This window comes from Rhynchophorus ferrugineus, unplaced genomic scaffold, assembly GCF_030347505.1.
Source record: "Rhynchophorus ferrugineus isolate W39M unplaced genomic scaffold, kcgeb_rfMv2 rfM9, whole genome shotgun sequence".
NCBI lineage: Eukaryota > Metazoa > Arthropoda > Insecta > Coleoptera > Curculionidae > Rhynchophorus > Rhynchophorus ferrugineus.
This window is the reverse complement of record NW_027472588.1, coordinates 30074624-30098454: the sequence shown is the minus strand read 5'-3', so window position 1 is coordinate 30098454 and position 23831 is coordinate 30074624. Positions and strand designations below refer to the sequence as shown.

The following is a 23831-nucleotide window of genomic DNA, read 5'->3' as shown; positions in this document are numbered from 1 at the left end:
TAAATCGTCCCAGAGACTGTCCTGCATTTGATAGTCCGAATGGCATTACGTTGAGTTCGAAAAGACTGAATGGCGTGATTATCACAGTCTTCTCGCGGTCCTTTTTGGCTAATGGAATGTTGAAATATGTTCTTTGAAGATCCAATGTCGAAAAAACTGTACAGCCGTTGAGTTTGTGCGCGAAATCTTGAATGTTAGGGACTGGGTACTTATCCGGAATCGTTGTATTATATAAGTTCCTGTAATCGTCACATATTCGCCAGCTGCCGTCCTTTTTTCATAGCAAGATCGTGCTGGAATATGGGCTTTTGGATGGACTAAGAATCCCATTCTCGATCCATTCCGCATGTTGTTCGAGCACTTGAAATCGGCTTCGCCATTCACGGTTTTTATGGTCGAAGTCTGTGCGTCTTGCGAGATTTGTCCGATGGAGATGAGACTGGTCATACGGTCGATGCGTCGCTGGTTTGACAGATCTGGTAGTAAGTTGAACTTGTAAATAAAATCGCTTCCCACGATCAGTTGAGCCACGTCAACTATAATGAACGTCGAAATGAATGGCCTTCTTAAATTGAAATCCAACGTCATCCGTTTCTCTCCAGATGTTTTTATCGGTGTTTTGTTGCCAGCAAAAAGGTTTACGTTTAAAACCACAGCGGCTGCGTCGACACGCGCCGGAGTGTTTAGTTTTCCGACTGCTTCCGCGGTGGTTTCCAACTACATGGGAGTGTGCAACGATACGCTTCGGAACCAAATCTTTGATGGTAGAAACATATCGTTTGATCCGCGTTTCCTCGTGGTGTCCGACCGCGTCTACTGGACCTGGGTCTGTTCTGATATCGTCGTGGATTGTGTTGACACTGTTGTAATTGTGATTTTATTTCCTTCAGTTCCTGCCGTAGTTCGTGCATTGTTCTCGTGAGTTCATTTATTCGTTGGCTGTTGTTATCCGGTTGTGAATACGCTTGTGGTGTTGGCATCGTCGTCGGCATCGCTCGTACTTGGGATATAAACGGTTCCAACAATTTCAATATGCGCACGTCTTCGGAATCCGAATGGAGGCTGATCAATCTATCCTTCAGAGCCTCGTATTTCCCGGTCTTCGGCGGGTTATCCAGAATGTCTCCCACGAGATCCACCAAATCAGGTTCCAAATTTACTAGCACGTAGCGGTATTTTGTAATATCGGAAGTGATGTCATGTAACGCGAACGTGTTCTCGACGATGTCGAAATACCTTACGGGGTTATAGTTTCCGAATGGGTGCATCGTTGTTTTCATCAACGCTTGTATCTTGAAATGCTCTCGTTCTGCCATTTCGCCGTACAACGGTGTGAATTTTGCTGCTTCTTTCTCCGTGTTCCCTTCTTGGGTTATTGTGGCTTTTCTTGTGTAATAATGCAACTGGTTAGCGTCGCGTCGATAATCACGTGGACTAGCACAGTACTGAGAAAAACGAAAATGCTCCTACCTTGCTTTTCAATCACGTCAGGGTCACCAATTTGTAGGTTTTGATGCGATGAAACTCACACAATAACTTAGTAGAAACAAGGACCACGTGGTATTTTTTATTTACAAAAACTGATCCGACACGACACGAGGGTACTTCTTCTAACGGCGGGAAAAATGAGAATGAGGGTTTCCAAGGGTTGCAATTTGAATTTATACCTGGCCGAATGCGATGGTGCCAATAACACCAGTTGACAAAAGGCTAGTGTAAAGTATAAGAAGAAGAAATACCCTTCGGTGTTGTCGGTTTTATTTTTGGGCCTTGCGCGTTGTACAGTATGGCTGGTTGTCTAAGACGGGACACATACACCGCTTTTCAGTTAGTACTAGCTTTCAAAAGAAAGTTTCATGATACTCTACTGGACGAATATCTGAGTTATTGTGCTAAGAGTGATACTTCTTCTCTTATTTCCAAATAAATGGATCAAATATAATTTCGTATTTTATTTTAACACTGCTTCTTATTGGGAAAAATACCATTCGAGCGAAGCAATGGCTTAAAAAGTGTTATAAGGACTCCTCTCCATCAGAAACAACAATAAAACGTTAGTTTCTTGACTGTAAACGTGATCGTAGGGACACCGATCGATGATGTAGAACGCAGTGGACGTCGAAATGAGGTAGTAACCCCAGAATATATTAAAAAATCGTTTTAAATGATTGAAAAATTAAGTTGCGTGAGTTGGTTAATATCTTAAATACATCAAAAAAACGTGTTGGTTTTATATTGAATGAGCATTTGACTATGAGAAACATCTGTTCAATATGGGAGCTGCGTTGCTCACTACTGGCCAAAAACAAGAAATGTTGATGATTTTAAGCTGTGTTTGGCCACGTTTAAACGTAACAAATTGGAATTTTTGTATTGAGATGTCACAATGGATGAAACATGGATCCATCATTTCACTCCGTAATCAAAACCATTACCATCTGAATGGACAGCAACTGGTGATAGGCCTATTTTGAGGCAAAATATAAATCGTTCTACAAAAGTGGTATTGAAATGTTAGAAGGACACTATAATGATTGTGTAGCTCTTGATGGAGATTACGTCGATGAATAAAGACAATTTTAAAACGCATATTTTTGTTAAGCCCGGGAATTTTCAGACCATGTATTAACATATATTTATAGAATGGGTAAAGGATAGGCCCCAGTACACTTCCTTTTGGTACCACTGGCTTCTTAATTGTAAAGGAGGCTTCCTTTTGCTTGATTCTAAACCTTCTGGCTGTAATGTAAGATTTCATTAGTTCAGTTTCAAGTCCGTCATGGCATACCTTATCTATGACTCGTGCTACATCTAAGTATGCAGCTCAATATACCTATTTACTTTCAAAAACTTTTCCAATTACATCAATTATTTTATAGACCTGGTCAATTGTTGGATGTTTCTTAATAATCCCAAATTGGTGCATAGGTATTAGCCTCTCTCACTCTATTATATTTATTTAACAAAAATTATTTTTGTTGTTCTACAGCAATCTACACATAACTTTTACTAAATTATAACACTTTACTAATAATTCATATCTTAAACACGTATTGTTTCGTATTTTATGGCTCTAATTTTCTCTATTAAATTACAAATAATAATGTTAGAATGTAACATGTAGAAAAACAAGAAATAATGTAAGGGTAAAATTAACCTAAAAATACTGTCTCACTCTCCAATACTATATACACTATATGTATTTTTACAGGTCTGTGTGTATAGCAGGTCAATTGAAAAATCCCCGGCCTGACAAGCAAAAACTTGGCTTGATGCTGAGTCAGTCTCCGGACACTGCCCCAGGAAAATCAACCATCAAGGATTGGTATGCTAAGTTTAAACGTAGTGAAATGAGCACCGAAGACAGTCAACGCAGTGAACGCCCAAAAGAGGTTGTGACCGACGAAATCATTTAAAAAACCCACAAAATGATTTTGAATGACCGTAAATTGAAATTGAATGAAATAGCAGACAATTTAAAGATATCTACTAAACGTGTACATCATATCATTTACTAATATTTTGGTATGAGAAAGCTCTGTGCAAAGTGGGTGCCGCGCGAGCTCACTTTGTCAGTATTTGAAGATCATCAAGTGTAATAAACCCGAGTTTTTGCGCCGATATGTGACAATGGATGAAACATAGCACCATCATTTCACTCGGAAGTCCAAGCGACAGTCATCCGAGTGGACTGCACAGGATGAACCTCCTCCAAAACGTGGGAAAACGCAAGAGTCGGCTGGCAAGGTTATGCCATCTGCATTTTGGGATGCGCATGGAATAATTTTTATTGGCTACCTTGAAATATGAGGGACCATCAACAGCGACTATTTCATCGCGTTATTAGACCGTTTGAAGAATGAAATCGCGGAAAAACGGCCGCATTTAAAGAAAAATAAAGTGCTGCTTCAACAAGACAATGCACCGTATGACAAGTCAGTGAAAACGATGGCAAAAATCCATGAATTGGTCTTCCAGTTGCTTCCTCATCCAGCGTATTCTCCAGATCTGGCCCCCAGCGACTATTTCCTGTTCTTAGATCTCAAAGAAAGAACTCTCAAAGAGGTGACCGTCGAGACTGGGACCTATTTTGAAGCAAAGGACAAATCGTACTACAAAAATGGTATCAAAATGTTGGAGGGTGGCTATAATCAGTGTATCACCCTTGAAGGGAATTATGTTGAATAAAAGAACTAATTTTTAAAAAAATGTGTTTTACTATGGTAGGCCGGGAACTTTTCAATTGACCTGTTATATATATATATATATATACTTTCACAGGATAATGTTTATTGCACCCCTGTTGCTTTTAATTTATTTAACATCAAGATACCCATATAGATTTCGCACAATGTTTATTAGTATTTCATCTATTCGTGGATCATGATGACGTTTCACTTCCCATTCCAACACTGCTATTACACTGTCGAAAATGAGCATGTAACGATTTTATTGTTGTAGATCCGAAATAAAAACATTTCAAGGTCCCGCCATAGATACAAACGAAATTCAATTATGTTATGACACCAAATAACCGCTAATTATTTGTGAAAATTTCCACTAGTGGACGATTTGTTGTGATCATTCGTGGTAGTCAGATTTTTTGACGGTTTCGAGTGTTTATATCTTCGTTGGTTCTTGAAGGAAATTAGATGCTAATGCGCGAGAGCTAATAACATATTTATTAGATAAGTTTGATTCTTATTAAATATCTAACTAAATATGTCGTAACACGCATGAGGAGCAAAATTGTTTCGTAATAATGTCTTCACACCACTTAGTCAGTTTTATTTTACATATGAATTACCAGTTTGGCAAAAAAAACTTATACTAATATTTCAATAAAGTACTTAATATTAACGTAAAATAGATATTAAACGGACTTTTTTGAAAAACAATAAATATTAACTATTAACATGGCATTTACCATATTTAAATCACACTGTTTAACATTGTCGCTTAATAAAGGTTATACAAAAACACTTCTTCTTTCTTTTTTAGTTCTATCTTAATATTCCATCAATAATTAGAAAAAAATATATAGGTTAGATTATATAAAATTTTCATGTATATCAAGGCAGTGTAATAGAAATAAGTATACCGAATGACCTTGTAATGATCTAAGTATTTAATTACAATTAAGTTTATTATAAATCGGATGTTAGCGATGTACAAAATATTTAAAACTCAATCACAGTTCTTTTACCGCCGCTTCTTTTAATTTGCAGCTGACGTTTGCAAATTGTTTAATTAATATTTAATTGCCCTGTCTACAACAAATACATATTCCCCAAGGTCCGCAACTCCGAGCTATTTGTCAGACATAAATTTGAAAACGTTTATTCCTAATTGCTGAATATATTCGTGTCCCATTCTCTAGGGACCTCTTCAGTCGTTATATCTCGTCCATAATGTCGTAGTTCTTCGTTAGCGTTCGCAAATGTTAACAAGAAGCCTTTTAGTGTTTGTCCCGGTTTGGTCTTCCTGAACTTCCTGAATTTCCAACGCAACCTTTCACTTTGCGTTTGGGCGTCTCTGCCGCTGTATATTTAGTTGCATATGTTACCGTTCCTAATTCTTTATGTAACCATTGTTTGGTAATATTTCAATTAAACTTAATTTGATATGGGTTTTCCCCCCTACAAACTGTACACAAACTCTAAATTTAGCAGTTTAATATAGATATTTTTTGTTGTTCAACAATGTAATTACTATATTGTTTCAAGACATTCACCTGACGTTCTAATTTTAAACTTTATAAAATGACATAATATATTACATTACAATTTTCATAATATTTTTAATAGATTTAGTTACTACTTCTACAATGTAAAAATACATTTTTCTCTTAATTATTTCCAAACTATATATGGAAACATTTATAAAATACCCAGCACAATTTAAACGGTTAAAATTGTACTAGAATAGTTGGCTTTAGATGTAGTAAATATTTTCTTCTATTTTTCTAATAGAATTTAATATATAAGTTAAATGTGTTACTGTTTTACTATTAGTCATATTTTCGTAAAAAATGCACTATCATTAAATTTTATTTTTCATTTGATTCATAATATAAATCAGTCCTTTTACAGAATGCCGAATTTATTGTTTACTGACAACAGGTTCCTCACATCCGGATCTAGCCAGCCGTGAACAAGTCTCACCTGGATGACTTCTGTGAAGCAATAGAACAGGTTAAAAATAATTTACTGGGTTTGTTGTGAAAGTTTAATGTTTGCTTTTGAGAATAGTTTCCAGACATTTGTTTAAAAAATGTTTGTAACAATGTCAACAAATTTTTTACCTTTCGTACTAGTCACATATAGATTAGGTTAGTGTAAGTATATGTATGTTTAGAATATATCTTCATATAAAACATTCCTTATTTTAATATGGCAGAAATAACTGCTGAGGGAAGATTTAGAATGATTTATATATTATAGTAGACTTTTAACTTACATTGTAATGAAATTCTAACGTTTTGATATCTACCATAAATATAGGCGGCAGCAGTAGAGTTATTCTTGTTAAATTTCCTCATCAAATGAGGAAATTTCAACTTAGAACGACTCTGTCTGTCGCCAACTATCGGAATACTGGGGAGACGCACAACAATCTATTTAATTAGCAGTAATATATCTAATTACTTACCGAGGCAAATTGATATAATTAATTGCCGTAAACGATAGATTTGGTAAAGGTGGCCGTCTAGTAGGCCACGAAACCGTTTTTCGTTTTAATTCTAAATTGATGTTTCTACGAAAGGAATTGCCAGTTGGTTAACGCTTCTCATGATGCCATTAGAAGAACAGTAAACTGATTGAGCGCAGAAAAAGTAGTTATAAAATATCAATTAAATCTTTGAAATTATAGTGTTCATAATGAAAAAATCTTTATTTCAATGTTTTAGGCAACCAGAAAAACTTATTGATGGAAAGCAATTTTCGTTTTATGTCATTCCCCACAGAGGTCACTAATATCTTCGTACTTGGGTCTACATTTATTAGAAACTGAATAATTTGAAATAAACTGTAAATATAAATGTACAAATAATATCTATGTATAGCTTGTATAGTTCCAAGGCTTAAATTTTTATGTTTAAATATATCAAACTTATTTTTCTATAAATTTATCAGCACTATAGGCATCTTAAAATACAGAGGCTAAGATACATATTACAGATATCTAGATGGTATAGATATCATATAATAATTATTTCTCATAGATGCCTGTAGCGGTTAATATGTCAAACATTTTTAAATTGATTACATTAAAGACCTTACTCACAAAATATACAGACTTATTACAAATATGCAGATTTCAATGTTTTTTGACCTTATTCCAATTTAAATAAATTGAAAGGAAATGTAGTGTATGTAATATATAATTTAAAAAGAATATTACTTAAATTAAGCATTTCTTGAATTAATTGTTGAGTTTTTAGGTTGTTTGAACATTGATATTCAAAATACAGGATTGACAAATTGATTACAAAGAATATATATATATGTATGTATAAATTATATTCATACGAAGTCGGTTTTAAATCTCCAAGTTCTTACCTTTTGAAAGAAGCTGAGCATTGTAAGAGACAATAAAAAATACAAATTTATATAAATGTATTATTTAATGGGTAAAAACAATTTTAAAATAATTTCTTACTACTTCTAGTACTAACCATAACAAATTTACAACTTTTTTGACAACAAATGATTAACAGTAGTCAAAAAGGTTGACAGCTAAAGTTTCATAATTGTTTTATAAAAACAGATAACATCACCTGAAACTTCTCGCAGAGGTACACTTCAACAAAACAGATCATTTTTCAGAAAATGTTTAGCACTCATAAAGAATACAAAGTTTATTTTTTCAGTTCTATGCCTCTATTTATGAATCCACTTTGGCAAGGATGTCTGTTTCTCTGTATAGGTGGTATTCTTCATTATCCGCAACTTCTACTTTGGTTCCACCATATTCTGGTAATAAAACTTGCTCACCAACTTTAACTGTTACAGGAATGTGACTACCATCCTATGATGAAACAAAATATTAATAGTGCTAATTAGATTAGATAGTACTACCAATCTTACATCTTTTCTTTGACCTGGTCCTACAGCTATTACAGTTCCATGTAATATTTTTCCTTGAGCCTTTTCTGGGATAACAATACCTCCTTTAGTTTTGGTAATGGCTTCAGCTTTCTTAATAAGAACGCGGTCGAAAAGAGGTACCAATTTTTTCAGTGCTCCACTCTGAAATTAATTAAATTATAATGTTTACTCTATTTTTTAGTAGCAATTTCTATTTACCATAATGAATTTTTAATGTAGACTTTTAAAGAGTACTTTACAAACTTCTCTCACACTACAAGTAGAACGTTCTGGAATCGCCCGGCACAACGAGGATAACTTAGAGGTTATCACATTGACATATAATGAACTTTGATCGATAATTCTTAAACGTTGGATTATGTTTATCTTTTTCTAATAAATGGAGAAGTGAAATGGAAGGTATATAGGGCAATATAATTTGTATGTTATGCAACCAGTGAAATACCCAATAGGTATTTTTTAAATCAGTTTAATAAGAAAAATATATTTCGGTTTTTAATGCAATATAAATTCTAATATGTCGTAACTTCTTTTGGTTATTTTAAGTTTTAAGTACATTACAAAACCATAATATTAAAGAAAAGAATTTGGGAGATAGGCAACATTCAATATAATTTAAACGAAGGAAACTGTCTATAAATAGTTGATGATACATAATCTGAAGTAACGGTGGCGCTGCAGTGTGGTGTTTTGTTATTATTGTAGCTGTAGTTTAATGAGGATAATAACAAGTTATAGTTGAAATGGTAATTGGTTTATGAAATAAGTTCCGAAAGAGTGTTTTTACCAGTTTTGCATTCTGGAGACTTACGAAATGGTAAGTTTTTGGAAAAATTGTATATTTTTATATATGGTGCGAATATTTATCAATATTTTGATTGTTTTAAAAATGAGATGGTTTTTTTTGGATAAAAGTTTTTGCAACAGCCGAAAAACTAATAGGGCGGCTATCTTTTGGCAGCCGTTTGGCGTCGAAAACTTCGTGATCGAAACTAACCGAAACTTGAGAAAATGTTTCGGGAAAGCTTAGTTTCGGTGTGCAGACAGGCACCGAAAGGGCGGAAAGTTGGAAGCGGTCGGGAATTTTGCCCGATACGCTACCGGAAAGTTCGCCGTCGAAAAGTTGAAAAAGTGAAAATTGGACGGGAAAACGATTATCAATTATTCAATTAGGAGTGGGCATTTTCTCCTATAAATGCTTGTGTTGATTCTCCACATTATATATTCGAAATAATGTAATCTGTTTGTTTTTATTATTTTTTATTCAGAATATCGAAAGTGACGCTTTAGATGACATTTAAATAATTGTTTCATAGCCTATTTGGTTTTTCGTTGACTTTTTTGTTAAAATCGAGTTTTATGGTTGATTTATACCAACAAATATCTCCTTTTGATACTATAATTTATACATTATTGTGAAATTTTATCGTCACCTTTTTATATTGTGAAATTGTATCTTATTAATGAATAATTTATTTGATTCAATGCTTAATTAGTAGTAATACCATTCAACAAGGATTACAGCTAATTTCATGATAGTTACATATGAGATCAGTAATATTTTTTTGTGAAAATACTTTTAGGGGATAACTCTGAACACTAAGGCCTAAGCCTTTTGTCTTATTTGTATAATTTTTATTACATATATTTATCATTTTATATTATATTAATTTTTTTTCTAAAATATATTTTGGTAAACATTTTATTAGTAAATATACACAAACTTAATTGTTAGATTTTGTTCGAACACGTTGTTCCTTTTTTATGTTATGCCGATAAAAAAAACGTATACAGTACACTTTATGTAGGTACCTGTTTCGACAACATTGCTTTTATTTCGTTTATTTGACTTTTTATTTGTTTACATTTAATGAGTGCTGTTTAGAGTGAAGGAAGTTCCACAAGATATGCTTCAATAACTAAATATAGATCGCGCATATTTTCAGATTTCAGGACGTATCATCTCTAGATTAAATTTCACACTTTTTAAAGCATATACTGTGTGTGTATTTTGAAACTATATTTTCACCCTTCAAGAGATATAAATTTCAAATTTGTAAAATATATTGTTAATTTTTCTATAAAAAGAATTGATTTATTTTTTTTTCGATTATGAAACTATATTGTTAAATATTCAGTTGTATTGTGCTTATGTTTTTAAAGAAAATTCTGATCATAACGGTGAAACCATAATTAATGGCGATCTGGCTGTAAGAGTTACAGTTTTATAATTTTAATGTTTTTTTGTTTAATATTTTTGATGTTTCATTTTTTTTTCAATTATGAAAATGTTTTGTTAAATATTTAGCAATATTGATACATATGTATTTAAAGAAAAGTCTGATCATGATGGTGTAAAGTGTTACAGTTTTACAATTATGAATATATTTTGTTAATTATTTAGCTGTGTTAATTATTAGTGCTTATGTGGAAAGTCTGATCATGATGGTAAAACTGGCGATCTGGCCTTATGTTTTACAGTTTAACGTCGTAAAACGACGTTAACGTTATCTACACCAACATGTTTGTTAAAAAAATGAAACAAAGACTTTGTAGAAAGTGCTTTATTTTAATAAAGAATAGAATTATATCACTATCATTAGAAAGATGTTACTTGTAACAATAAAAGTCTAACACAACTTTAACAAATCATAATTCTATAACCGTTCTGTGAACATTCATCTATCATCTATGTACAAGTTAAATTATTTACATATTTTGTATATTGGCTAGTATTTAAGATGAAATGGTTTCGGCAGCAGAGACGAATGGTGAGTTTGAAGTAACTGTTTATATCTTTTGTACCAGAAAGTCCGTATCGATGAACTAATATTGCACGATATTTCACGGTAATGTACAATATTACCATGGTCTCCACATACTGTCAACCCTCTCGTTGGCTTTGCTGTAATCCAGAGGTCGTTCCGGTTTCGGAGCACAACCTGCTACCGCTTTGTCCGGTTCAACTTCACCGCTGCTACTGCTGCTGCCTGCCGACGGACCGGGACTGGGCACTTCATCACTGGACTGTCGCAGGTTCACACCCAGGGCGTTGGCCAGTTGCACGTAATGTTCCGGCAGCAGGAGTACGAAGTTGCCGTCGTAGTTTTTGATGGCCTTGGGATCCTCCGGCTTCAGTTCGGGCCTGTTAGGGTTCTGGAGAGGGTTTACGTTGTTGTTATTGTTAACTTCTTCGAGGGTGCTGGAGTCTGGTGGTTGTAGTCGTTCCTCCACTGGTGGCGGAAGGGCGGCCGCTTGTCTTATATCGACGTCCACTTCGGACACGCAATTGTCTAGGTGTCGCAGGAGTCGTTGGCGTACCCCGGTGTCGATTACGGTCATTGTTTGAGCATCGGGAGTCTCCAGGTACCTCTGAACTTCACGAACGCAATCCGCATAACCGGCCTTGTAGTGGTTGATGCCCTTCACGTCCAAGCTGCGGTGGCGTTGGAAATGTCGCACTGTTAACTCAAGAATGTCCGCTTTTTCGAGCTTCGAGTGTTTGGTGTTGTCCGCCTTGGCGGTATCTAGGATGAGCGTCTTCAAAGCCGCCAGGCTCTGGTTGATTCTGGCACGTCGTCGTTTCTCCATCAGTGGTTTATTTGCTCTTCTCGGTTCTGAAGGACGTTTGTTTTTGGCTGTCATTACTGACTCATGGACGCCAGTGAAACTGTCGCCTGTAACACGAAAACGTTCTCGTTAGTCACATCTCGTCGTCGATTTATGGAAATGATAATAACTTACCCGATAAGGTAAAAAAGTCCGTATTTTTCGCCGATAATGTTGAATGGTTGATGTTGAAGTCTCACTCCACGAACGAAAAAGAAAAAGAAATAACCGGACAAAACTTGTATGCACGATACTTTCGAGGAGCGTAAGGGAGCGCGTGGCTATCGTCGCGGTGCGTTTCGGTGGTCTGGCGTCGAGACGCTGATTCTCGTCCTGTCGGCCGCGTCGCTCTCTGGGCAATGAGGCGTCGAGTGAGCGCGCGGGCGGCAACGCCAGGGCGACCGGAATCGGCGGGGAGGCAGGGGAGACGTTTGGTCGCGTGCCGACACCGCCACATCGCACTGGCACTGGTGGCAGCCCGAGGGACGCCGGGGGCGAGGGGGGAGGACGCGTCGGTCGAGAGGGGCCCGCCGTTGGGGAAGCGGGGCGGCGGTGTGGGTGGCGGTGTAGGATGGGGAGTGGGAGGGCTGGAGAAGGCGGCGGCGGACGACCGAACTGTGAAAATCTGCGAACCTCAAAATGTCATCGGGTTTTTGACGGTGTCTGCTCTGGAGGGGGACCCCTAAGATTTACGGCCCGGTGGATGGGCGATCGCCGAAAGACGGCTTTCCAATTGGATAAATATAATGTGGCACCGCGACTATTTTCGGATACCTGGAGGCATCGGGATGCGTTGTCGCACCGTAGCTTTTGACGGTGCTTTTTTTCGCTTAAGTACGTATTAATCAACCGGATTCATTGCAAGATCGTTTTCAATTTCAATTCGTTTTAAATTTTATACCATATCTTAAAAATTGTATTGTTATAACATTAAACTTTTTCATGTTTAATATATTATTACTAGTCGTTGCCGACTAACTTTTTTAATCATTTATCTCTACTGTGACTTAATATTATGCACTTATCTAGTAAAACTCATTGGTCCTTACTTAGTTTCTTCAAGTTAGTAGTATCTTTCGGTGCTTTGACCATTTAATACATTTCACTACACAAGGGCAGACTGTTTGGTTCTCTATCGTCGGGGTCCTTGTTCAGTATTTTGTTCAGTGTCTTGTTGTGAATCTCTTAATTTCCTCTATGACACTTAGAGTCCGGAAGATCTCGGTGTAAGTTATTCTACCTGTAGAATCCTGGTGTAATTTTTTTCTCGAAACTTTATTCTGACATACTTATGTTATGTTGATATTACATCTCGCAGAACATCCCTATAACTGAATTTCATAGGTTTATATAGGTTTTACTGGATTATTTTATAGCAATAATTTATTACAGATAATTTAGATTTTTTTTCTAAATAACCAATATGTTTTGGTATTTTAATTCGAGTTCTTTTATTTTATTTCTGCCGTCTTTCTTCCAACGTAGATTTACCCCAAGGGAGTTAACGTTTTGAAACCAAACTGATGTGTAGGTATCAGATTTTTTCTACCTATGATTGGTTTTTACTTTTTAAACAGTCTTTTTTCAAATGCTTTGTATATTACTAATAGCAATGAAATTGGCCGATAAGAGTTTATTTCATTAGGTGGTTTTCTAGATTTCAGAATCATAATGACTTTAGCCATTTTCTATATATCCTGGATGATATAGTCGGAATAAGTTAGCGAGTTTTATAATTTCCTCTCTTGGTAGATTTTTCAGCACTTGTTCAGATATTAAATCATAGGCCGGTGTTTTCTTTGAACTGATGTCACTTATTATAAATTTGGAGATTCTTTTTATGTAATAAATTTAATAGAAAAATAGTATCGAATTTGATGAATATTTTATTCTAAATGTTTCATATCTCTATTACTAATTTTAGTTCTAATAGTTATAGAATTGGACACTTAGTACAATCTTAATTTAAACATTAATTTATCATTATTGTTCTGTTGTACTTATATCAATACACAAATAAGACGAGTAAGGGATAAATACATCAATATTTATGTCCAAAATTAAAATTAAATTAGATTACTTAAGCTCAAATCCAGAAAAATATTGATATATCATTCAAGTTCGTTCAATGCGTTTAATACGTCCAATTCAATATGTTTTACGTTCAATAAGTTCGTATGCTTAGCTTTGCTTAATACTTCTGATTTACTGCGTTTTGGCCAGTAGCTCCATTGCTTCCATGTTCTTTTAATTTAGTAAATGTATTTCATATTTTAATAAATCTTGGATAATTCAGTGAATCCATTTGATTTCGAAGCCAAAGTATGTCGAATTCGATTTGTAACGATCGAAATTATTTTGGCATTTGATATTTTAGAGCAATCCCATATTTGCACTCCATAAGTTCAAACTTTATAATTGGTTGTCAAAAAAATGTTTGATCTCTGGTGAATTAATATTAAGGTATATTCGGACGAGAGAGTATAGTTGTTTAGTTCAAAGTTTGATCTGCTCTGCTTTTTTTGCCATAACATGTTGCCAATGTATATGTAAATTGTACATTATAATGCATTAGCGCAACGGACTTTTTTCTCTAAAATTATATAAAAAAAATGGGTATTATGTTGTCAAGTGCGTTTTTAGAAAGCAACACTTTTTTGTGAAAAATTTAATAGCACTCATATATTTTCCAATAATATATAGGACAATTAATATACACATAATACAATCTGATTTTAAATGTATTTTAAGGTATGATATGTTAATAAACAAAATATGTCATTAAAAACTAAATATTAATCAATTTTGGAGTGATAATTAGAAACAAAGTTTGTAAATTGAATGACGACAATTATCCTTTTAAAACCCTACCACCTCTAGTGGTGATTTTGGAAAATATGTTATCTTATTGAGTACCACAGAGTACAGATTATCTTTGACAACCAGGATCTTATTTTAGTTATTAGATAATAAATAATAGTATACACAGCATTATAACAAAATATAACAAATTTAATGACTTATGAAAAAGTGCACGGTGTATTGTAAAATAAGGGAAATCTATATTTCAGAGTTTCATAATTTGTCAGAAGATCTCAAAATATGCAATCTAAACACAAATATTTTAAAGTCTTTTTTTCTTCACCAATTTTAATAATATACATACAATGCTATATGACTAATCCTGTACATTCTACTCAATTTTCACCATGCCTGTTTATACTAACTTAACCTTTTTTGTATATACGTATCAAATATTATATCTAATTATATCAAGGACATTAAAACTACATATTCGATATCTTACAAATAAAGAGAAAGTCTATAAATCTAAAGACGCATCAGAATCAACTTTTCAAAAAAACCTTTCAAAACTTGAGCCACTAAGATGTGTATGGTCCAGCGTTACCTTGATGGAAAACAATGCCTTGAATCGCAATAGTCCATAAAAACATCACCACCTTCGCTTTTTTTTGGGCTTCGATTATAATCTTTTCACACATTTCATTTTCCGTAACCACCATTTCAGCATTGCTGAACATATGCCACCTTAAAGTCATGTTTTGGAAACCTACCGGCCGCCTACCGACTGGCGAGTCACCAACTTAGAAATCATCCCAGAAGACATCCGGTCTTACCCAGCACGGTTACTGGCGTGTTTGGGATCATTTTCCTTGTCGGATTTTGCACTCTTGTCTAGAACAATCACAAATATTAAACAATCATAAACATGAATTTATAGCCATGCCCGGTCCTGTCGCCTTTACCGCTGCGCCAACCAAACTGGCAAGTTAACATTTACCATAAGTTTTAAAATTTTCTATGACTAGAAGAAACTCGTTTATAATTAGATGAAATATTAATAATTCTAAAGCAAAGGACCCATTGGCAAATAGTTCAAAAAAAGTATGTGGACATGAGCAATATATGTGTTTTAATATTCCGGTGAATTCAAAACTTCCATTTTTGAAAATTTCAATAACTAAAACTGGATGTTGTGAAAAAAGTATTCATTGAGTCTGCATTTTTTTATACCATCTTTATTGGATACGCTTAGTACAATCTTAATTTACAATTAATTTATCATATTATCAATAACTTTTCGAAGGTTCTTGGATTAATTCACAAGCAAGACGAGTGCGAGAAAATACATCAATATATATTCCTCAATTATAAAACTATAATAACTTAAGCTATAGTTTACAGTAAAGATATACACTTTATATAAGTTCATATTGTTTTGTTCGCTTCAATCTCCTGACATCCTGCGCGCTGTCCAGCAGTTGTATTGCTTCCACGTTGTTGAGTCCGCATGAAAAAAAAATTCGGATCAGAGTGCAACTAAAAATTGTAAGATAGATGTCATATGAACCTTAAGATTTTTGCTTTAATATATTTTTTTATTCTTTCATTTGTATTTGTTATCATTCTTCACATTCTGCACATTTCCTTTCAACAATTCATTACCAAGGGATTTATAAAAATCTGATGAAATCTTAAAAAAAATATGAACATTGAAACACCACATATTTAAAACATTAAGATTAAAAAATACAATAGTGAACGCAAAATTAAGTCTTAAAACACAAGGGTAAAAAATATAATATATGCAAAAAGATTGATATTTTAAGTTTTTTTTTTCGTTCAAAATTTGTCAAAGGAGGAAAATGTTTAATATATTTAGATGTGATTCGTGATAGTATTATTCTAAATTCAATTGTTTGTGAAATTATTATTCTGTAGACGAAATCTTATATATACTAGGAAATATACGTAAGGCAATATTTCATTACTTAAATATCAAAAACATTAATTTTTTGTCTTTCTTTTCTTTGATTTGACTTTTTTCAATTCTTAATGTCTATATTACAGGAAAATTAGGAATTTTGATAATTTTAAATTAGTTCAAATTTTTCGATTTCGATATTTATCTTTTAGAAATTATTGAATAAATTCTGCACAGTTATATTACACTTTTTATAGATTTTTTGTTTCTTTCTTCATGTTTGAAATTAACTCTATTGAAATATAACATTTTGGAAAGAGTAATTTAGGTTTTTCTTAATGGATCACTTTAAAGTTGCATATCTTTAGTACTACTTGCTCAGTGAAGCTACAATATAGCGAGTTTAAAAGATAGTCTGTAGACTAAATTGATATTTGGCAGAGATCATTCACGGGAGTACCATTTACAACATTCTATTCTGTTAACTTAATCTTAACTATCTAAGAAGAGACAGAAGAGTTTATTAGACAGAAAGTTTTATTTAACACATTTCATGATGACGTAGTTGATAAAGTAGATGATATATTTTAAAGAGTCTATTGCATTATTATTACAATACAATTAGGCTATTAAAGACTCTTCTCTTCTCTACGAGTAAATCCAGACTGCAGACAGTGTGGGGATAAGGCGGTATTCTTGTCTAGAAATGGTAAAAAATCAATATTTTTCATATTTTCATAGCTCAGTCCTTAAAGACTTCAGATAATATGCCTTTAAGGTGATTTTTTAAAATTTAAATTTTTTTCGGTTTTTTTTGTTTGAATTCAGATTACTGAAGTTTCGAATCGTTTCAACGAGAGCGCGCCATTTTTTGAGACCACCCACTTAATCAGCCTTTAACTTTTTGGATTTGTAGTTTTTCCCCTTTATGTATTTTTAAACATTAGTAAATATTTAGTAAATAATGGATAGTAATTTTTTTTGTATTTCGCTTAAAAATAAACCAAAAATGCATGCCTCTAGACTAGAATAGAAGTGATATTAAGTTTTCTAAATAGCAGCAGCACATAAATCAGCTTCACCTACACGGCAGCTGCAAATTCTAGATAAGCTGGGTCACGTGGAATATGAGCTAGTTTTTGAAGACTACGATATAATCGTTTGAATATAATCAGGATTTCTTTTCGTATTTACTCTTGTTATATGGTTGGAAAATCTCTTTGCTTTTTACTAGTTTCAAATTATTTTGGCAGATATGTGGATATTTCAAATATAACAATGCTGCTCTCGCATTCACTGGACGGTCTAGTATAGCCATTATGATAAAAATAATCAAATTCTTTTGCGAAATTAGGAAGTCCAACGTATGTTCTGCATCTTTTAAATTAACATATAACTACTGCTGGTTAATGTCGCCAATTTTTGTCTTCTGAAGCCGGCTCGGCGGTGCAGTGGTAAGGGCAACAGGACGGTCCTGCTGGGGCATGGTCGTAAGTTTATGTTTGTGATTGTCCTGGGCAAGAGTCTAAAGTTCGACAAAGAAAGTGATCCCAGTGACGCCAGTAGCCAGGCTGGGTAAGACCGTATGTCTTCTGGGATGATTTCTAAAGTTGGTTACTCGCCAGTCCGTAGGCTTAGAGCGGAGATCCGTGGTTCGGACACGTTGAGCTGTAGGTCCAGTCACTAAAAAATCCAAGATGTTGACGTGACTGAAATCAGTAGAACTTTACTTTACTTTGTCTTCTGAGAAATATTAATCATAATTTTAAGGTAGAAGAAATGATTTGTACAAATTAATTTTGTTACACATATCAAACTTTATAATTAAACTGGTGGTAATTTTTTTTCTTTTCTATTTAATCCTTTTATTACATTTTTGTTATACTACGTCTGCCTATGCTGGTCGTTCTAACGGGATTAAGTTCGTTTGTTCGGTCGCGGAAGCATTTCCCGTATCGAACCCGATTGACGGGAAGAGGAATTTCAAATTGTTTCGGACCGAAAGAAATATAACGTGGAAACGGGAAAAATCGGGCGGTATTTTCGTGTCCGCGACGTACCGTGTGCGGTTCGGGGGGTCGGGTGGGACGCTTGTTAGACACGAGACGCGTCAGACACGCGCCGCCGCGTCCACGCCACCGCCGCAGCCGCGTCGCGACGCCAACGCCGGGGACTCGGTGACCGCGTCCGTTGTACCAACGGCATGATTGTTTACTCTCGATTAAAGGGGAACTATCGTTCGGATTTTTGTATTTTCGCGTGTCGAGCATCTTCGTGAAAAATTATTTTCATATTTTTGAACTTAATTTTTATATAATATAGTAGATTCTTGAATAAATATTAGTTGTTTTGTAAGATATTTCGTCGACATAATTGTCCATCAGACCAATTAATTACATTAACAATAGCATGTTTTCACACCATGCTTACTACAAATCATAACACGCATCCACAGTGATATCATACAGTGTACAGAAAAATGTATTGTTTTCTGCAAAGAGCAAGATTCATAGTTTACACAAATATTTGCCCATCTACTTTATGGGACATTTCGTAGATCATCGTTTATAGACAAAATCCTACGTGCGCAAGAACTGAAGCTGAGAGATTGAAACGAGATTGTTGTTGATCCCAATTCCAATAAAAACATTTTCATTAGTGTTGAAGCTTATTTTTTGGTTGGATCACTCGTTATTAATTAAAAGTACTCTATTTGAAGTGAAAATAATCCACAAACCTATGTTGAAACACTATTATATACAGAGAAAAGGACGTATTTGGTCCGGAATTGCGTCACTGGATGTGGAGGATCTACGGTTCCAACAAGATGGCGTAATAGTCGTACAGCTCATACCACTATTATACCACAACACAATATCACAATATTGAAAGGAATTTTTGATGGATACATAATTTCATAGTGAATTGGCCTCTAAGATATACATATAAAGCAAGGCAAAATATTATAAATATCTAACAATGAACATTTTATGTTCACAATAACACTTTGCGTGGGAAGCTCTGTTTTAATTTTTATCATTTATTTCCATCTCTCTGCTTCCATATCATGATACCATAATTCTTAGATGATACTTAGGTTACTCTTTAATTACAAAATATGAATACAATTAAATCTATGTATTCTATTTTTTATTTACAATTATTCGTTTCTTTAATTATTTTTATTCATTTTCATTCTCAGTTTTTGTTATTCAGTTATTAATACTAACATATTTATTTGTAAATATCTCATTTTGGCTATTGCACATGGACTTAGACTCCGTAATCTGCGTAACATGCTAACAAAGATGGATAACGTCTTCTGAGCTTTCTATATCTGTATTCAGTGTTTTTTTGTTGTATGTATACGCATATTTTTAAAAACTAAGAGAATCTCACTCGATATAATTAAATATTAATACACTATTAGAAGTAATTTGTAAATATTGATATTAAAGGCTGACTGTAGTAGGAACAATTCAATAACAAATAAATTTAAGTTTAAGTTTATATAAATATGTTTCTTTATATTTTATTGTTAATGACAATAAAAAAACTCATACCTCACTACAATAACTTAAAACTTAAATTCAGATTTTATTTAGTTTGTTTAACATCTTGAATCTTTAAAGTAGAAAGATTGTTTGAGTAAAATTATAAAAGTAATTGTTTAGCTAATTAAAAATGAAATAAATGAGAAGTGATTATGAATTAATCTACTAGGTTATATAATGAATTTTGTCGTTAGAAAATTAAATATATTACTAATACTTTTTATTATTCATTAACAAATTTCCCTAAAACTTTAATACTGATTCTTCGAGTTTTTAAAATCTATTCCCGTAGTAATAACCTAGAGGACTGTCGAAATATGCTTTCAGATCTCTTATTTTTTCTTTATTTCAAAAATATGATATATTTAACAAGTTTTTTTGTGTATAATTGCAATATATGGATTTGGTACTTTTATTACACAGTGCTCAGCTGACAACCATCATGATTCATTAAACTTTTAAAAAACCAAGACCCAGATATGGTTAGTCTTAAAGGCGTCTTTTTGTTGACATTATTTTGCGGTTTATTTATCTCAGCACCTAAAATCTCGAGTTTTTTGAACTGAATGTTTGGCCAATCCAGCATTCAGCCAAAGCGGAGCTTTCATGGCCAAATTCACCGTCCTTAAAACCCTTGAAACCTTTCATGCAAATATGTTTCACTTAAGTCAGTTTAAGTTTGTCATATGATTGAGTGAATAGAGGTAGGTCGAAATCAAATGGTTATACTTACATTATGTGACTGTTATTTATAGGCAATTCAAAATAGAGAAAATAAAATAAATAATAGGCAGCGGTGTTACCTGAATAAGAGGCTTGAGCAGTCGATGGTGACATGTCTGAACTGAACACGATGGGCACTAATCGAAAGTAACCTTTAAAGATATCCCAGGGTTGCTAGATATTTGTTACCATTTAGTAATCGACGCTTCTGGCACCCCGAACGTGTTCAAAATCTAGGATAATATTTTCTGGATATTTCATAGGATGTTATTCTAAAATGTAAAATTCGACATGCCTCAAGCATTATTGGCAGAATTGTCATCAGTTGGTAAAAACAAAGAATGTGTCATAAATATCTAATTTTAGGATATGACTCTTAAAACCAGTAATTTTAGTATATTAAATTGTAATGTTAACTTTTATGGAACTAAGAGACTTGGCAAGTTAGATATATGTAACACGATTTTAAAATATTGAAAACTCTTATGCCCTTAGAAATTAACCAATTTCATAGAATTGAGTAGTATAATATATTTAAAATATAAATTATAAGCCAAAATGATCTTTTTCGAATTTTTCTTTGTGTTTCGAACGAAATTCGAACCGCATATCGGCCTTTCGCATCGGGAATCGTCGAAATTGCTGCCATGGTCCAACTGGGAGCGTTCTCGTGTGGCGCTAAGCTCGTGCTCCGTTGCTGGCCAGCTTTATTACTGCTCATTTACCGGCCAACCTGTTTGGTGCCCCCCGGTCGCTTTGAATCACCCCTTCGCCCAACACCCCCCACATCTATGTGGCGTCGAAGGCGGTAGGTGAGGGGGCTGTCGATAATGGAGACTTAGAGCCTGCTAAATGAGATTAGTGCCACTATCTAAAAACAGTCATGGAAATGATAGTGCTTCGTTGTAACATTACCGGGATATGTCCTGTTCTCTATTTATATAGTTCACTGAGTTCAGTTAAGTTTGACGAAGAACAAAGACAACAAACAAGTTTACCCCATAACCAATATTCTTTATATAAAACTCACAAGTTATAAAAAAAAACTATTTTAACGACAGACGTTTTCCTGTCTGTGCTGTTCAGTTCGACTGGAATAAATAATTTTAAAAAATTATTTCAAAAGCATAGTGTTTATTGTAATATTAATAAAAAACTAGGACTGATAACGCCCAATATACAAATCAGTTAATCAAGAAATGAGACGCGAAACCGAATGCGATTCCAAAACATTGAGAGAAATCGTTTGAAGAAACGTTCTCATTTTAAATATATAACAAAAATATATTGATAAATGATCATGAAGGTAGTGAGTGATGGAATTGGCGGATTTTTTCCTATGCTCCTGGCTCAACTGGAAAAACGTTTTTAATATCAATGATATTGGCAACGATTCGATCACAAAATGGAATTATATTTACACTTGCTTCATCAGGCATTGACAGCTACGTTGTTGACTCCAAATTGGAACCTTTTTAGGAATTCAGGGATAGCCAAAGTATTGCAGCAAAGTAAATTAATCGCATATTTATAGTATAGAAAAAGTCTTTTGAGTTCTAGAATTCTAACAAGGCATTTAGAATAAATTAATGGCTGTACTAAGAGACCAATTCTAACGTAATTTGATGAATACAATAAATGTAGTGGTTCTAATAGCTGAAACAATGGCATCAACCTCATTTGGTTATGCCAATGCGTAATACAATTCGGGGGCATATTTAAACTTTAATGTTGAAGTTGACAGCTCGGTCGGTATTAAGCACAATATTTCTACGTTATTTATTTCGATTCAATCGATTCCGTTCAACTTCATTTTGCGCTTCGTATTGTTAGTCAATTTGATTTGCTGATGAATATATTTTACTTGCAACATTGAGAGTTCTGCGACCTACGGTACGTCTAATTGGTACAATTTTGTAGAACCAAATTCAAATGAAAATTAAAAATATACCTCCCTCCTTTTTTGTATAACCATGTATATCTTTGTGTTAGTCTGGCGTGATTGCGATAAACAAAAAATTTACCCAAAAAAATGAAAACTAAATATTCGTAAAGTTTTTGCTTTGTTTATTGTTGTCTTTATATTAACCATATTATTCTTTGTTTTATTTATTTGTAAGCCGCAGTGAATATATCCTTGGTCTTCACATCACATGAACTTCATATAATACATACTCACATACTTACATAATTACAGTAACAGATAATATCTAAAATAATGTGATGAGATATATGATTAATAGATTTAGAAAAATGTATTTATTTTCATATTTGTGGCGATATTTAAAATTGATTGATAAAGTAGACTAGGAAACAGCAATTTACTATAATAAGACTAATCAGAGCAAAACAAAACGAATTACATCAAATCTATCTAAATTGTTTATAGAGTTTTTTATGGTGTCTAAATAAGAGTTGTTTAAAAGAAAAGTTTTTGTTGAAAAATTGAAAAATGTCAAAGTTTTGTGCTTATTCCAACCATTGATATAATGAAATAAAATCATTAAATAATAATCCAGCATCTTTGAATAACTATATCAGTTATATGTTTGTTAAAAAGGAGCCTTTGTTTGTTCTCTATGCGTCCATAAACCGTTGATCCGACTGTAATATGTACGCCTCGTGTCTAACGTGTGTACGCCCTCGAAGATTCCAAAACCACAAAATCTATATAAATAAAAATGTTTGAAGGTGCATATTTAGCTGTATTCGGCATATCTTGCAATGTCTGGGTAAAGAACTTATTGTTATAAAACTTGATTAGTAGTGTAACTTGTTTCTTGAAATTAGTTAAGATACACGTTATTGTTTGTTGCTCTCACGGTTTTCCGACGGGTGAGAAACCCGCATAAAAATATGTAAGAAAACTTTGCAATATTTTTCTATAGTTATGGGTTAAATGTGCACAACGAAAAATTTTTTAGCAATAAGTAATGTATATTAAATGTACAGCACTACAATAATGAAATAATTTTAAGAGGTAACTCAGTTTCTAATGTCAATAGTCGGTAGATTGACCTCGATTCATTCATCATTTTATCTTCTAATTTCAACAACTGTGAAATTTGCGGATTGGATATAAAAAATTATTTAGAACGTAAAAATCGA

At 33.7% G+C, this 23831-nt stretch overlaps 2 protein-coding genes and 2 long non-coding RNA genes across 4 annotated transcripts in view; 2 read left to right on the top strand and 2 right to left on the bottom strand.

The window, feature by feature from the left end:
* The first annotated feature begins 6659 nt into the window (after positions 1–6659).
* LOC143202708 (uncharacterized) lies at positions 6660–7972 on the top strand. The gene is made up of 2 exons (XR_013007216.1): positions 6660–7372; positions 7445–7972. It is a non-coding gene; the product is annotated as an uncharacterized LOC143202708 (long non-coding RNA).
* On the bottom strand, positions 7609–8445 carry LOC143202707 (10 kDa heat shock protein, mitochondrial). Its single transcript, XM_076414422.1, has 3 exons — positions 8310–8445; positions 8091–8252; positions 7609–8031 (listed from the first exon to the last, which is right to left on the bottom strand). The coding sequence occupies exons 1-3, from the start codon at positions 8310–8312 to the stop codon at positions 7888–7890; spliced, it is 309 nt and encodes a 102-aa protein (XP_076270537.1). The 5' UTR covers positions 8313–8445; the 3' UTR covers positions 7609–7887.
* A 392-nt stretch (positions 8446–8837) lies between these two features.
* Positions 8838–23831, top strand: part of LOC143202706 (uncharacterized) — a 140991-nt gene continuing 125997 nt past the window's right edge. Inside the window, exon 1 of the long non-coding RNA XR_013007215.1 lies at positions 8838–8928. This is a non-coding gene — a long non-coding RNA (uncharacterized LOC143202706). The remainder of the gene's footprint in view (positions 8929–23831) is intronic.
* Positions 10833–11992, bottom strand: LOC143202045 (transcription factor HES-4). The gene is made up of 2 exons (XM_076413310.1): positions 11856–11992; positions 10833–11788 (listed from the first exon to the last, which is right to left on the bottom strand). The coding sequence occupies exon 2, from the start codon at positions 11754–11756 to the stop codon at positions 10974–10976; it is 783 nt and encodes a 260-aa protein (XP_076269425.1). The 5' UTR covers positions 11757–11788; positions 11856–11992; the 3' UTR covers positions 10833–10973.